This window comes from Furipterus horrens, unplaced genomic scaffold, assembly GCF_987537825.1.
Source record: "Furipterus horrens unplaced genomic scaffold, mFurHor1.1.pri manual_scaffold_11, whole genome shotgun sequence".
Taxonomy (NCBI): domain Eukaryota; kingdom Metazoa; phylum Chordata; class Mammalia; order Chiroptera; family Furipteridae; genus Furipterus; species Furipterus horrens.
The window spans coordinates 9899356-9916050 of record NW_028327181.1 but is presented as its reverse complement, the minus strand read 5'-3'; the positions used below and the strand labels follow the sequence as shown (position 1 = coordinate 9916050).

Here is a 16695-nt window from a genome sequence, read left to right as displayed (position 1 = left end):
AAATACATGTACAGCCTCCCAAATTGACCACTTTCAGGGAACAATTCATTTGGATATAGCCACTCTAGTATATTTGTTGAAAAAGTCACATTATAGTTACACTTTATACAGTCTCAGTTTGGAGCATGTGGGAAAAGGAAAGATAAGGGAGGGACTTCTACTCTTCAGTATGAGAATTTTCTGCTCTAAGCTTCCCTCATATTGCTAAACTTCCAAAATGAGACTGTTTTAGCCACTGTAGAAACTTCAGAAAGATGAAATTCAGAAACAAATGCTAATTGCAATCCTAAAATTGTGATTCTTGGTTTTACTGAGTTTTTCCAAAGTGAGAAATATTGAGAAGGCAACAGCAAGAACTCAGTAATCACAGTGTTATGAAGAGGCCCGATAAATTAGGCTTGTGTTCTAAAAGAACAGAGAGACTTAAAAATATTCAGCAAACAGCTGTTAGTGAACAGCCCAACCAAGCAACTAAAACAATCCAATCCACTTGGGAGGCGGGGTTGAGGACAGGTGGTGCTGATCAATCTATTCTGTCCTTACATTCCTTTGGACATGTGACAAATTTCTTGGAAAAAAATCAAGACCTTCCTATTAATAAACCTAAAGAATTTAGCCTTTTATCTATCCTGAAAAAAGGTTTCTTCTAGAATTATATTTTCAGTTAAGTGCTGAATTAACCAGTAAACTCTAGGCAGAATTATCAGCAAGTGCAGAGGTCAGAAGGCTCTGCTCATGCTATTCTTTGTTTCTTGGGGCTATGTGGTATCTTGAAAGTTAATATCTGCACCTGAAACTAACATGATGTTATATGTCGATTATACTTCAATAAAGAAAAAACGAGGGAAAAAGTTAGTATCAAAACTGTCAAGGTCACCAAAAACAAGAAAAGTCTAAGAAACTGTCTCAGCAAAGAAGAAACTAAGTAGAAAGGAGAACTACCAATAAATGTAGTGTGGTATCCTGGATGGAATCCTGGAAGACACAAAGACATTAGGTAAAGGCTAAGGAAATCTGAATAAACTAAGGACTTTAGTTAATAACAACATATCAGTATTCATTTCTTAATTAAAGCAAGTGACCCATACTAATGTAAGATGCTAATAATAGAGGAAAGAGGATGGAGGGCAGATGGAAACTCTCTGTCCCATCTTTCCAATATTTCTGAAACTAAAGCCATTCTAAAAAAAAAAAAAAAAAGAAGTTTATTTAAAACTCCAAAGAAACAAAAGCTAGTTATCCTTAGCCTACCTAAAATTGGTTGTCACAGAAATGGATTTCTGCAAAGAACTGAAAAAGCAACACCATTCACATAAGTCCAGGATATGGTTCTTGAAAAATACTATTTTTTTAAAGTGGACCAAGCACTGGATGCAAATAAGGACCCCTAGGTTTGCTCCTCTAAGTCTACTACTGACTCCAAATAAGCAATCATTTTCATCTCTCTTGTTCTACCCTCTTAAAAAGAGCACTAGAATCATAAGACTTGGCCTAGAAAAGGGGAAAGAAAAAGTATTCGAGGGGAAAAACCACCTCTGCAGTAAGAGATAAGTTACTCTCAACTGGAAGGAAAAAAAGAGGGGATTCTGTACATTAAAAACAGTAATTAAAAAAACTAAATATTCAATCTCTGAAGAAAAAAGTGTAAAAATGCAAATGACTGTCATAGTTCTTACTCTGGGAGAAAAAAATCCCTTTAGGACCTGGTTGGCTATAAGTTTTAAAAACGAATGGGCTAACTGTAGATGCAAATAGAATTTTTTTTAATGTCTTAAAAACTTTAAGCATATGAAAATTGATTCGTTGAGTGAATAAAATACAGGATAGACAATTTCAGGATGGAAAAAAATAACCAAAACCTTAAGTCTTTTAAATTAAATGGAATTTTTATTTTAACACTGAGAGATGTATAGCTAAAAAATGTCTGTTAATCTTTAAACTATTAAAAACTTTAAAGTGTACCTTTAATAAAGAGAGCAGTACAAGATCAAGTACTTTATGTTTTAAGTGACAAAACATAACCTTGGATTTGGTACACATAACTGGAGAGGTATTCCATATGAATAGGAAGAAAAGATCTTGAAACTGGTCCTCAAGTTAGAAAGGTGTCAATTTTGAAGTAGTAAGGAAGCAGACAAGACTAAAACAAAACCATCTCATCACTTAACAGTCAAACCAACATTCTCTCAGAATCCACTGTTTATCTTTCAAACCAACCTGTCAGAAAATGTGACTCCAATGTGTGGCAGTTTGTGGAAAATTACAAATGCTTTTTAAAGTAAGAGCTGGTTCTCTACCTCCAAACGTTTCATTTAATTGAAATTATAGCAGAGTAGCTGTGTTGAACTTTAGAAAGTATTTTGTCTAAGGAGACATTCTAAAATCTAGGCTGCTTTAAAAAATACACAGTGGACAAAATTCACTTGCAGGTATCAAATGAAATCAGGTTTGTCACTCTCACACTGACACTAGAAGAATTAACAAGAAACTAATGACAATCTTTATATTTTTAAATGTTTGAAAAAACTAAACATTTTTAATAATAATTTTTAAACATACCTAGAAGAAACAGTATAACTGAACTCTCCATCAGTTTCAATGACGCTCATTATTTGGCTTTTTAAAAATAAACCTTAAAAAATGTTATTTTTTAAATTGCGGTAAAGTACAGTACTCTTCCCTTACCTGTGGTTTTGCTTTCCACAGTTTCAGCCACCCACGGTTACCGTTGGTCCAAAATATTAAAATGGAAAATTCCAGAAAAACAATTCACAAGTTTTAAATTTTGCGCCGATCTGAGCAGCATGATGAATCTTTCACCCTCCCACTCTGTCCTGCCTGGGAAGTGAATCATCCCTTTGTCCAGCATATACGCTCTCTGCCAGTTAGTCACTTAGTAGCCCTCTGGGTTATCAGATTGACTGTCTCGGTATTGCAGTGCTTGTGTTCAAATAACCCTTATATTACTTAATAATGGCCCCAAAGCTCAAAAGTAGTGATGTTAGCAATTTGGATGCACCAGAGAAGCTGTAAAGTGTTTACAAAAAGTAAAAAAGGTGAATGTTTTTGACTTAACTGTTCCATTTTGTTATTAGTTGTTGTTAATCTCTTACTGGGCCTAATTTATAATTTAAACTTTATCATAGGTATGTATGCATAGAAAAAACATAGTAGATATACGGTTCAGGACTATCTGTGGTTTCAGGCATCCAGTGGGGGTCTTAGAACATCTCTTTTTCAGATAAGGGGGGACTACAGTGTATGGGATATAAAATTCACCATCTTAATTTTTAAGTGTAGAGTTCGGAAGTGTTAAGTCCATTCACACTGTTGTGCAACAAACCTCCAGAAATTTAAAATCAACTTTTAACACTAGAGTTCATATGCCAGCCTGCAGAGGAGTGAAGATTTTAAAAAACAATTCGAGCTTTAAATTTTACAAAGTCAAAGGTAATTTATTCTTTTACAATAAAACCTTTCTTGTTACCAAATTTTGAAATCTTTTTCCTTTGAAGAAATGTATAAAGGCTCCACATGGAACCCAGGATGTGTGTAACTGCACACTCAGGGTTACTCTGAAATCTACCACTAATCAAACTGACTGATATGATGGTCCTTTCAAGCTTGTTGTCTCTTCAATCAAGTCCCTCAAAGAAGGAATTTCAAATCAAGTATAACTATCTGCAGCGGTACTTCTATATAGAGCCGTGTAATCAGATCTTTTTTTTTAAAAAAAAGACACCCTTTTATTTGTAGACCTCTACTTCAAGTGAAAATTCAACAATTCCATTCATTGGGTTGCTTTTTGGCAGTCTACCTATAGGTTTCACAAACCACTTTTCAGAGAGGTATCTCAGGAGTTCATCGACTGGCAGACCTAGTTAACAGGCCAACTGAACTACAGGGCACTCACTGGTTTCCTTTTTTCTCCCTGATTTACTTTTGATATGTGGTTGGACTACAGACATACTTAAATCTTATTATACAAAAGTTTCTGAATCTACATTCTGCCTGTTCAGCCAGGAGCAGTGATACCGAACCAGACTAGGGTCAATTTCAGACCTTATTCAAGACTGTACTATTCTCTTGTAACTAATAAAACACACACACACACACACACACACACACACACATACATACAACTGGTTGCAACCAAAGTGGGTAACAATAGTAAATGCACAGGCAGAAAAAGATAAGCTCATCTCCACTGTCATAGATGCCTCCCCCTTTAAAATCTCATTTTTAGAAATGCTGGTGTTCCATACCACTTTCAAGACCCTTTTCTAGTGAAGGAGAAAGAAATGGCAGAAATCTTACAGCTACTTCAAGGGGTTATTTATAACAACAGTTGAAGCAATACGGTTCTCACATTTGCCTATCCGATTGCATGGGTGAGACCCGGAACACAGAAAAGTACTGTTTAAACACACAAATACTGAGGTCCAAATTAAATCCACTCCGGGCCGTCACGTGCTGAGCCCCGGCCCGGCTGGCGGCCATGGAACCAGCTCTTAATCCCGGAGTACGTGAACCTATAAAAAGCTCCTTTGAGGGCACTTGTTTCCCACCACTCCGAACTGCCAGGAAGTTAAGACAAGGGCATCTGGAGGCCTTGACGCCCAGTCTGGGAAGCTTTAGCCTAACACCCAGATTAGGCGTTAACCACCTCCCTGCAAACCTGAGGCATATTTTAAATGCTTCCCCCTTCTCATTCCTCGGGGCGCGGCTGCCACCTCAGTGCTGTATGAATTAGTCACACTGTAAGAGCTGTTTTAGATGCGGGTACAGTACACAGACAGCATGGCCCACGGTGGTGGCGGTTGTGTGTGGACCCGTCCGCTGTGAACAGGATGGGCCAGGCAGGTGTATGCCATGGGTCCCCGGTCTGATGATCCCAAACCCTCCATCCTGCCCCTACCCTTCCAGGCGTTTTTTTGTGAGCTGGGTGGGCAAGGAAAGGGTGGAGTGCGGGGCAGGGGGTGAGTGGCGCTAGAAGCTGCCCAGGGCCTGGCGGGTGCCCGGGCTCCCCCTATTTCCCACCCATCCCAGGGGGGACATCCTCACCTCCAGTTTGTCTGTTAGCTCCTTGTGCATCTGTTCGTACTGCCGGCTCATGTCCTGGTTCCTCTCGAGCAGCGCCTTGCCCAGCCGGGCCGCCAACACCAGATCTTTCTCCTTCTGCCGGATCACCGACAGCAGCTCAGGGTCCTGGACAGGCGGTGGCTGCACTCTGGCTCCCTCGGCCCGAGGCCCAGGCTCGGCCGCAGGATGCTCCCCGGGCTCGGACGGCCGTTCCGCGGCCGCCAGCAGCGCCAGCTCCTCCTCTAATGCCAGGTCCAGCTCCCCGGAGCCCCCAGGAAAGGAGACCAGGGCGGTGGCGGCTGGACTCCCGACTGCGTCCGTGGCGGCGGCGGGCAGCTCCATGCAGCAGGCGCTGTCCGGCTCGGCGGGTGCTGAAGCGGGGCCGGCCAAGCCCAGGCAGAAGGCGGACATGGCCCGCACGCGTGGAGCCCGCAGCTGTGCGGCCCGGCCGGCGCGCGCCAGGCTGCAGGGGGGAGGGGCCCCGCCGCACCGCCCCGCGCTTCGCCTCGCCTCGCGCCGCGGCACGCGCCCCCCGGGTCCCCGCGAGCCCTGGGCGCGGCGCGCGCCGGCCCGCCCCTCCCCCACGCCGGCGGCACGCGCCCCCTCCCCCCCGCCTCCGGGCTCAGCTGCTCGCAGCGCGCAGCAGAGGAGCGGGTGGCACAGGGAAGGCTGAGGACGGGAAGACGGAGGGGCCGCGAAGCGGGAGTTGAGGTTTTGAGAATGAACGCCGCCGCCGCCGCCGCCGCCGCCACGGGGTTATCAGCCGCCCTGTTGCTGTTGCTGTTGCCGCCGCCGCCGCTGCCGCCACGGGCCGGGCAGCGCTTCACTGGACGGGCTGCGTTCCGCTGTTGCTTCGACGCTCGCTGCTGCTGCTGCTGCTGCTGCTGCCGGCGGCCGCTCTCTGCAGCCGCGCTCCATGTCCCTCGGCTCGGCAGCAGCAGTGGCGGCTGCCGCTGCTGCTGCAGGCGCCGAGGCAGCAGCTCCACATCGCACGCCGCACCGCCCGGCGAGCTCCTTCCTGCCTTTCTTGGCTCCTCCTGCTCACCGGGTTGGCCGCACCCCGCCCTGGGCTTCCGGCCGCGCCCCCTCTCCCCGCCCCTCCCCGGCGCCCGACGCGCGCGGGCACCTGTTCGCCGCGCCCGCACGGGATTCGCTGGCTCTTGGGTCTCCTCAGCGACGCCCAGGTGGCGCCGGCGGCCTTAACCCCTGCGCCGCGTCACGCATGTGGGCGACTGCGCGCGCCGCCAGCGGAGGCGGCTGGCGCATCCCTAAGGCTCCGATCGGCTCTTGGGAGCAAGCTCACCCCACCTCGAGTGTGGCCCCGCCCCCAGCACTCTCACCTCGGGGTGTTGCCTCGCTTTCACCAATGAGCTCCGCTCGAGCCTCTTTCTCAGGTCGGAGCAAGGCTCCGCCCCCGCCTCGTTCCCCACTGGGTGCGCCGCACCCCCCCAATCTCCTCTCACCTCGGGACAAGGCCCCGCCCCTGCCTCACTTCCAATTCGGGTCTGGGGCATCTGTCGCCGTGGGGTGCTGCTCAGTCTCGTCGCCGCCTCTTAGTTGGTCTCCGCGGGGACTGCGGACGTTTTCCCAAGACAGGTGACCAAGCCCCGAGGGAGACTCGCAGTCACGGAATTGAGGGTCTGGGCCCCATGAGAGCTAAGCAGTCAGGAGAGGGAGCCCTAGAGAGCCGTAAAAAGGGATGATTTCAGAAACCCAGCATCTTAATGGAGATGACTCAGGGATATAAGAAACCAGAACCTCGGAAATAGCCTTGAAGGAAAGGAGTTGTGTTGAGTAATAACGAAAAACACTGCGCCCAGAGAATATGGAGTAAAGAATGTCCCTAAAAACAACTTGTGTTTATTTGGTATTTAGTAGGTGCCAAGTTTGGTGTTAAGGGCTTTCTACCCATTATTTTACAAAGTGAGCACTGTCACTCTTCCCATTTTCCAGAGGAGAAATCTGAGGCCTCGAGAGGTGGAGTCATCTGCCCAGGTCACTACACTAGGATCAGATCCAGGCAGGCTGACTCCAGGGTTCAGGTAAATCATCCGTTCTTTACTTTCTTCACCTATGAGACATCTTGAGGAATATAAGTGGTCATTTGTGACCGAGACGGCCTTCGTCGATACAGAAGGTGGTGTTAGGGAAGCTTCCTGCAATGATCAGAAGAAGGACTGAAGAGCCTGCTTGGATGACCCCAGCCGGTTCCTGCTCTAACCTCATTGGTGACTCCCGGTCTCCCATTTTCGTGAACTAGCCTGTCTGAAGCTAGAATTGGTCCCTCTTTTTCCCCTTTTCTCCCGGACAAGAAGCCGTTTTCGAGTGAGATCATACACCTTGACTCATTTCATCACAGTGAGATGGAAATTTCAAGCCAAATGGTTTCTCAGGCTTTTCTTTATTAAATTCAGAGCTTACTAGCCCTGGCTGGAGAGCTCAGTTGGTTAGAGCATCATCCACCTTCACAGAGGTTTGATCCCTGGTCAGGGCATGTACGAGAATCAACCAATGAATGCACAAATAAGTGGAGCAAGTAATTGATCTTTCCCTCTCTCTCAAGTCAGTTAAAAAAAATTCAGAGCCTGCCAATATTTAGGTATATACATCACTTTGTACCCCAAACTGAAGGTGAGAATCTGAAAGGCTGTGAGCCTTAGCACAGGCTTTGTTCACTTGTTGATTGGAAAGGAGACAGAGAATTGAGGGGTTCCCATGTCAATCTTAGAGCTGAATTTTTGAAGTTGACCATGGTACCATTCCAGAAATGGAGTGTTCTGACACTTTTCATTATGCCCTCTTGAGCAGGAGGATTGTGGGCTCTTTTGTCTGTTTTGATCAAAAAAGGATACGTTCTCCCTAATATATTTATAGAGACACGCATAGCAAGAGCAAACAGAATTCCTAATTAAAGGGGGTTTCAATTATTTATTTTTCCTTGATCTAGACTTGCAGCCCATCTTTCCAAAAAGCTCTCTGGCCTGCCTTTCTTGAATTCAGTTGTCCTAGTCTATTAGACTGACCTGTTACTGTGGGAATGAGCTGTCACCATGCTAACTCTAGCTCCTGAAGAGATCCTTCCTCATAGCACTCCCCTGCCTAACCTGACTGGGACGTGATCATTTTCTACTGCAAAGGTTTACCCTAAGCACTGTCTTCCTGTGAATAATCAAAGGGGACTAGCCCATGTTTGGAGAACTACTTAGAATAGTGGTTCTTATACTTTTGGTCTCAGAATCTCTTTATACCCTTAAAAATTGTTGAAGATCTCAAAAACCTTTAGTTTATGTAGGTTTAGATACTCATATTTACCATATTAAAATTAACCGATAAAATATTACTTCATTTAAAAATACTTAACAATGAACCTGTTACATATTAACATCACATGTTTTCATGAGAAATCACTGTATATTCCAAAATTTAAAAAAATGAATGAGAGGAATGGTATTATTTTTCATTTTTGCGAATCTCTTCAATATTTGGTTTAATAATAAAAAATGAGTTTTTATATCTGCTTTTCCATTTAGTATATTGATGCTTTGATTGAATTACATAAAGAAAATCTGCCCTGGCTAGTGTGAGTCAGTGGATTGAACGCTGGCCTGCGAACCAAAGGATTGCCGGTTTGATTCCCAGTCAGGGCACATGCCTGGGTTGTGGGCCAGGTCCCCAGTTGAGGGTGCAAGAGGCAACCACACATTGATGTTTCTCTCCCTTTCTTTCTCCTTCCCTTCCCATCTCTCTAAAAATAAATAAATAAACCTAAAAAAGAAAAGAAAATCTAGCATCACAAAGATGTGGTTGGTAAAAGAAAGAATATTTTAATAGCCTTTTGAAATCGTTGTTGATATTTTTCTTTGACGTTACGCCAAAACTCGACAAGTGATAGCTTCTTTTCTTTTTTAAACTTTAAAAAATAACTTATTTATTTGTTTGTTTATTCATTTTTTTAGAGTGAGGGGAAAGGAGAAAGAGAGGGAGAGAAACATCACTGTGTGATTGCCTCTCACTTGCGTTCCCAACTGGGGACCTAACATGCAACCTAGTCATGTGCCCTGGCTGGGAATCGAACCAGCGACACTTGGCTCACAGGCTGACACTCAATTCACTGAAGCGATAGCTTCTTAAAGGTTAATTGTAATGTGGAATCTAAACCCATATCAAGCAAATCCATTGATCTATCTTCCATTTACAATGGATGTTTAACCCATGCATGATAATTCTGTAACAATATGTATTAGTCATTTTGAAAATATCAGTTCACTGAGTTATGCAGATCCTCCAAATATTGTCACTATAGTATAATGACATACTGTGTCACAATATGACACAGTATGTCCTTATACTATATTTTTAAAAATCACATTCATTAGCCCTGGCTGCTGTGGCTCAGTGGATTTAACATTGGCCTGAGAGCCAAGTGTCGCTGGTTCGATTCCCAGTCAGGGCACATTACTAGGTTGCACGTCAGGTCCCCAGTTGGGGGCGCGAGTGAGAGGCAACCACACAGTGATGCTTCTCTCCCTCTCTTTCTCCTTTCCCCTCTCTCTAAAAATAAATAAATAAACAAATAAATAAATTATTTAAAAAAATAAATCAAATAAAAATCACATTCATTTATGTAACCACTGGTCTCACTAGAAAAGTCTTTATTGGCAAACTATTGAGCTCACTGATGTGGTTATGAATTTTTAAAAATTTTTATTTCTACTTAAAAGCTCCAATTTTATCATTGGCAACAATATTGTCAATTGTTTTTCTTGAAGTGACAGACTTGCTTCATTAATTTTGGAGAAAATGTCTGCCAAATACTCAAATCTGAATACCATAGTTTGTTGGTCATTCTTTTTCAATTTTTATTTTTAGAGAGAAGGGGGATGGGAGGGAGAAAGAAAGGGAGAGAAACATTGATGTGAAAGAAAAACATTAATCGGTTGCCTCTCACACATCCCCTGACTGGAGTCTGGGCCAAACCTCAGACAAGTGCCCTGACCAGGAACAAACCAGCAATCTTATGCTTTGCAGGGCGACACCTACCCACTGAGCCACACCAGTCAGGGCGAGTCAGTTATTCTTAAGGAAAAATGGTGTTTCATGAAAACCAAGGTTAGTTCAGCTCATAACTTAAATAGGGGTACAAGTGTTTTTAATATCTCAAGAAGTGCTTTATGGGTACTTCTCATGGAATATTAAAAAGATGTGTACTGAAGGGTCAGGATTTAGTAAAAGTACTGTTATCATCAGGTACATTCTTAAGTGAAACTAGCTTTATTTTTTCCTGTATGTAAGCATACAGTAGTGAAGAGTAACATGTCTACCAGTACACATTGGTACCACTGCCTCGATTCATGCTAAGGTAGTGTTACTCACCATTGCTTTGGCACCATCAGTGCAAATGTCAACATAGTGAAAAATGAAAATAGTATTACATCATTAGTATTATGAAATTAGTTATACCATTGTTAATAAAATTAGAATTTTCATTATTGCAATGATTATGAAAATAGTGTTTACCTTGTAGACTTCATGAAAAACATCTTTTGGGACCTTCAGGAAATGGTAAACCACAGTCATTCAAAACCATTAGGTCAGCCTTGAGATAAGAAGAATAAGTAAGTGCCTGCCTACATGAAAATTCGTGCCAGGATTTAAAACTCAAAGCAAAGTTATGAAAATCCTCAGGCTTCTAAGAAGTTTATTCTGCTTCATACTAGAATAATAGTAGCTAAAATATATTTAGCTTTACATTTCTTAAATTCTTTACATGACATCTTATTTAATTCTCACAATAACCCTATCATACTAGTATATAACGCCAGTAGATACACTACTTGCTACTATGATGCTGGTGTTTTAGGCCTGACTGACTCTTAATTACTATGCCTCAATTTACATTTTTATCATTTATATATTCCTTTAAATATATTTGTATTTAGTGTTGCTTTTGGTACCTGGATATCCTGAATGAACTTGGATATGACCAATCTTAACATACTACGGATGGATTTCTATGTCGTCGTCGTCGGCAGCCGTCCGTCTCGAGAGACGATGGTGTAGCTTCTTAAGAGTCTATCTGCACCGCCGAGAATGGTTGTGCAGTCCGACTCGGGAGTGACACGGTATCTGTCTCCTCCCGTGTTGAATCTACCTCTTACGATGACGCTGGAGTGTCCTCTCCAGCGAAGCTGAAGCTACAGAGCCTGGGCAGGGTGATATGGAGGGTCTGCTGTTGCCCATGCAGCAGACCCCCCCTCTCTTCGCAGCTGAAGGGTCCAAGGGAAAGACGGAGTCAATACAGCTTGGCTTCAGGTGCGCCGCAGGAGTTGCCGGTGTTGACTACAACGTCAAACCGCCTTAGGGACTCCGGCTCCGGATTTTCTGTCGGGGTTTACTCCCTTAGCCTTTCCCCTGAAGAGGTATGCCACAAGGCAGCGGAGGTTTTTTGGAGTCAGAGTTTTCCTTCTATGTAAGTGCTGTTAAATTAGTAAGGGCAAAACATGGAATTTTCCTTCTAAAAAATCCTATTTCCACATATGACAACACTCATTGAATTTCCCCAAGTTGTGTATTAACATCTCGATCTGCAAAAACTGGAAAGTGTAAAAGACAAAACATTCTCCAGAAAATTTGTTTTTGAAAAGTCAAGTGTTAAAGAAACATGAGGAGCTGGCGAAATGTGATAAGACAGTTACGCACTTGGTATTTTCATTTGGTAATTACAAGTGTGTGTGCGTTTTTTAAGTTGTATAATTTATTTATGAACTAGTGCTGGGAACATAAAGTGTTCTCAAATGTTACCCAAAATCTCTTTATGTATTTTTGGAGATGAATTGATTCAACATTTTGCAAAATGTAATGTGTATACCCCTAGTGATTCTCAACTTGATTTTTGAGGGAAAAACATGGTTGGTGTTCACCAGCGTTGGCCTTTAGCAGACACCTTGTTCTGCCCGGCAAGGGAGTATGTTTTCTCTGCTACCCATCAGGGTGCCCCAGCTTGCCCTGCTGGGGCCCCTTCCCAGTCCCACCTAAACTGTAGTAGTCCCCCGCCCCACAATCCTTTTTCCCTTTCTCCCAGATCATCATCATGCCTAAGTGCTCACCTGCAGCCTCACCATTTCCTCACCCTGCCAAACTCCTTGTGCTTCTCAGTGTCTGATACACTTGACTCAAAGTTTCATCTTGTCCCCCTACCCCCGAGTACCCCTCCCTCAGTTTCTGTACCTTTCCGCCACCATTTCTGCCCAACTTTTTCTCTTTCTGGTGAATTTTCTTCTCCCAAAAGGATTTGCTTAACACCCCAGGTCTGACTGCTTTTTTACTTGTATCCATTATTTTCTAACTACTTAGAAATTACTCATGAATTTTCAGCTCCAGACCCATCTCTTACTCATCAGGCATTTCCAATCTTTTCCCTTACTGATTAAGAGCATGGACTGTCGAGTCAGACTTCCTGGGCTGGAATCCCAGTCCAACCACTTATGACTTGGATGATCTTGAATATTTATTCTTCACTGTACTCCTTTATAATATGAGGATAATAATAGTACTTACCTAATGAGGTCATTATTAAGACAAAAAGATTTTATATATCTAAAGCACTTAAAATGGTGTATGGTGCCTGGTAGGTACAATGTGGCTGTTTGATACATAAGTATGTAAAATAACTGAGCACTGATCTCCTTCTGACACCATGATCTTTCCTGATTTTTACATCTGTCTCCCTTTCCCTGATAAATAAATTAAATTTATTAAGTTAAAAAATGAGTCAATTCAAATAAAAAAAATAAATAATTATACAGGTGGCATTGGGTATGGGAAAATCACGATGGTGGTATGCAAATGACTGAAATTAGTGTACGTATAGTGGAGTTATTGGAAGTGATGATCTGGAGTTCCTGGATTAGATCTGGCATTGAGCATCTGTGTATATTTGAGCAAAGCATTCAATGTGCTTGGGCTTTGGTTTCCTCATCTGTATGGTAAGAGGTTGGGCTAGACGATCATCCATCATCACATAAGCTAGTGGCTCTCAAATGGAGGTGATTTTGCCGCTTGGGAACATCAGGCAGTATCTGGAGACATTTTTGGTTGTCACAAGTGGGAGGAAGGGCTGCAACTGGCATCTAATGGGTGGAGGCCAGAGATGCTGCTAAACATACTACAATGCCGGGGCAGCCCCCATAACAAGAATTTTATGTCCCCAAATGTCAATAGTGCTGAGTTTGAGCAACTGTGATCTAAAATGACATTTTGCTGCAATATGAACATTAAATTTGTTGCATGAAAAGAATGTAAATGGGCTATACACAAGAGGGTCTGTGATGTGAATCCAAGCATGCTTTTGGCTGCCCCATTGGGAAACCAGCCCATAACAGAGCCATACCACTTAGGCAAACAAACAAACAAACAAACAAACAAGCAATCCTTTTGTTTTGAGCTCAGTTGCTCCCAATTTTGACTAAATTGCTCCCTACTCTCGAGACCCCTCCCTCTTCTAATGATTTGGCTGTTTACTTTGCCCAAACTCATCAGAAAATTACTGCTTTATGCTCCAGAGTTGGTTATTTTTTGTTCTTCCACTGCCCACATCTAGAAAGATTTGTGCTGTAACTTCTTTGTTCACATCTTTCTGCTTCTTTTCAATGATCTTGGCCCTGAAAACACTGCTGATGTGTTTTGCTACATATGTCATTTATCTGAAGTTATATGTAGACATTCCTTAGTTTTATTTCATTTCAAGAATTTCCCAAACATTTGTTATGTCTTGTTCTTTCTGCATCACATTCTGGTTTAATGTTGGCAGGCAAGTTTTTATATGTATTGTTACTGCTCATACTAACACTGTTTCTTAGGTGAATTTCCCATTTTTTTCTTTAGTTTTCTTTGTCAGTTTCAGGGCAAACTGATTGTATAAATAGCAAGCATATCGCCCAGTTGTCAAGACAACTGAAAATTTTGCCAGTGAATAGGTAGGGTGCCTTATAATCTATTTTTCATAATTTATGTTATCATTGCTATTATTACCCTTCTGGTTCTTGGGAGAAATAAGTTTTTATTGGTGGTGAAAAATATTTTTATGGGTGAATTAAATTTTTTTTTTTAATTCCCAACTTCTAATTAAATCCAATGGATTGTACAGTTATCAGGGAAGTTGGTCAGTATTTATTGAGTAACTAACAGAAGTTGGTATGGGTTTAGTATTAACATTATACAAGACCTTCAGAATTTATGAAAACATAATCCTTATCCTCAAGGAGTATTCCATCGTTGATTATGTAAGAGAGTATGGACAAACAAGCGAATAGCTCATACCAGAGGAAATATGTTGTAACACAGTGGTTAAGAATGGTTTCTAGGGTAATACCCAATTTCAAGTTGAAGCTCCCCCAGTTACTAACTGAATAATCCTGGGCAAGTTAACCTCTCTGACCACCAAGCATCAGACCACCAAGCATCATGTAAATAAATGATTCTGATCACTAATGTATTCTTAAGGCATAGTGCAGTGTTTATACTAGGATCCTGATACATTTTTATGATGAATGACTAATGTAAAGCACTTAGCACATTGCCTAGCAGTCAGTGCTCACTCAGTAAGATGTTAGGGAAAAAAACATCTTGATCTCAGAATGCTGGTTTTGTTACATATTAACATGGTCTTTAGGGTTGGTATTAACCTCCTCATTTATTCAGAACATTTATTATATAGAAGCTGTGGTATTAGGTATTCAAGAAAAAAAGATATATGTGCTATAATACTTGCATTCAAAAAATTTACAATTTAATAAAGTATAAAAAACCTGAATAGAAAAACTATAATTATAACCAGTATTGAATTACATTTAACAGTATATTAAACACCTTATAAATTATGCTATAAATGTTTTAGAATTCAGAGGAGTGAGTTTTTTACCAGATACAGTGGCATGAAATGAAAAGTCTACGTGAGTTTTATTATCACTGTGAGCTGACAATTCTAAACAATGTCAGTGGCAACATAATCTCACCTCCCCCCTTGGGACACCACTGACAATATTAGACAAAATTGATTAAGGAGCACTTCGTGAAGTTGGCCAGTAAAGCACATAGGGGATTCCACAGACAAAGCCAGAAGGCAAAGCAAGTAGAGGGAACAGCTTCTCCAAAGAAGCAAGGGCCAAGAAGTTGTGTTTGGGGACCAGCAAAGGATGCAGAGAATGGAGTTGTAAAGAAACGTAGATTGGCATTGGCTTGTGGAAAAAGAAAAGATGCTCTTTTTGAAAATTAAAACAAAGTATTCTCTATAATAAAATAGAATAAGTTGATATAATTCTTAAAGTATTCTTTACATTTTTGTTTATAACACTCAATTGACCAATTAGATAATAAATATATCTGTGGGTTTTTTTAAAAGGTGCCATTTATTGGGTGCCTACTACGAGCAGCCAAAGGGATGGCTAACATTATCTTGTTTAAATCTTACTACAGAGATAATTGCACAACTAGACCTTTGATTGGCCTATGGCCAAGGACACCTGGCTTATACAGGGAACTAGGACAAGCATGTAATCAGTATAAATACAGCAGTTATAAAAGTGCATTGTTGATGAGATATTAGTCAGAAATTGTATTAATGGGTTTGAAATTGGAAAGTTTCCTTATCTGGAAGAAACCTTCTTAAAGGAAAACTATAATAGATGAAGAATGGCTAGAATATTTGACAGGAGGAGAAGTTGTTTTATTGTGTTTGGAAAAGCATCGGTGAAGACCTGGTGGTGGGAAATAGAGAGCTAAGCATGACCCAACGCCTCTGGGAATAGAAGTGTCTCTCCTTTATTGGTGTGGCCACAGGTGGAGGGACCATTTCCCCCCATCTCCCCTGATTCTCATCTGCAGCAAAGCACATTGGGCTTCTTTCCTTGACAGCCCACTCCATCCACCCACCCCCAATCTAATAAAAGAAGGGATTAGGGAGAGAAGCAGGCCCTCCTGATGGGTTTAGAAAATAATTGCACAGAAGAAAGCTGTGTGCATGTTTTATTATACATTTGTGTTTGCAACAATCAAGAATTTGCAAAAGCTTATATTCAACAAGACATATGAAATTACCTATTAAAAGAAGAGAAGATGGCAAGGACTCAAAAACTGATCCCAGAATTTAATTGAAGAAGAACCAAGCAATACATCAAAGGTATAAATCTACATTTCCCTGGGGTCTTGATGGAGTGATTCGGCTTTTTTTTTTTTAGTAAGTGGGTCAGAAAACTGCTAATTCTGCAGTGATTTTTGTTCAGCTGCACTCAGCGGGTATATTTGTTTCTTGCGGATCTAAAAAAAAAAACCCGAAGTATGATAAGATTGTCAAAATTGATATCAACTCAGTGTCAAACTGCTTTGTTTATCAACCACGAAGACTGTATTTTCTTGATTGTAAGTCTGTCCTTTTAATTGGCGAATAGTGACAACATTGTTTATGCCTCAATTTTGAAGTGCTGTGTCCTATGTTGCACAACTCTAGGTACAGCTGATACAGTGACACCGTGACACAGGGAGCCTCAAGCAGAATGAACTTCAACAGGCAAACTACTTCCCTAAACAAGGACAAATACAGGAGCTGATAGAGCTCAG

The 16695-nt window shown here is 41.9% G+C and overlaps 1 protein-coding gene across 3 annotated transcripts in view; it reads right to left on the bottom strand.

Annotated features, from left to right (window-relative positions):
- Window positions 1-5574, bottom strand: part of BICDL1 (BICD family like cargo adaptor 1) — a 76594-nt gene extending 71020 nt beyond the window's left edge. Inside the window, exon 1 of one of the 3 annotated variants that reach the window (XR_016513950.1) lies at window positions 5065-5574. Coding sequence is in view for 2 of the 3 variants with exons in the window: in XM_090290891.1 (XP_090147017.1) it covers window positions 5065-5493 (429 nt within the window). In the remaining variant the exon portion in view is untranslated. The remainder of the gene's footprint in view (window positions 1-5064) is intronic. The other 2 variants (XM_090290891.1, XM_090290892.1) reach the window with 2 other exon arrangements.
- Window positions 5575-16695: the final 11121 nt, after the last annotated feature.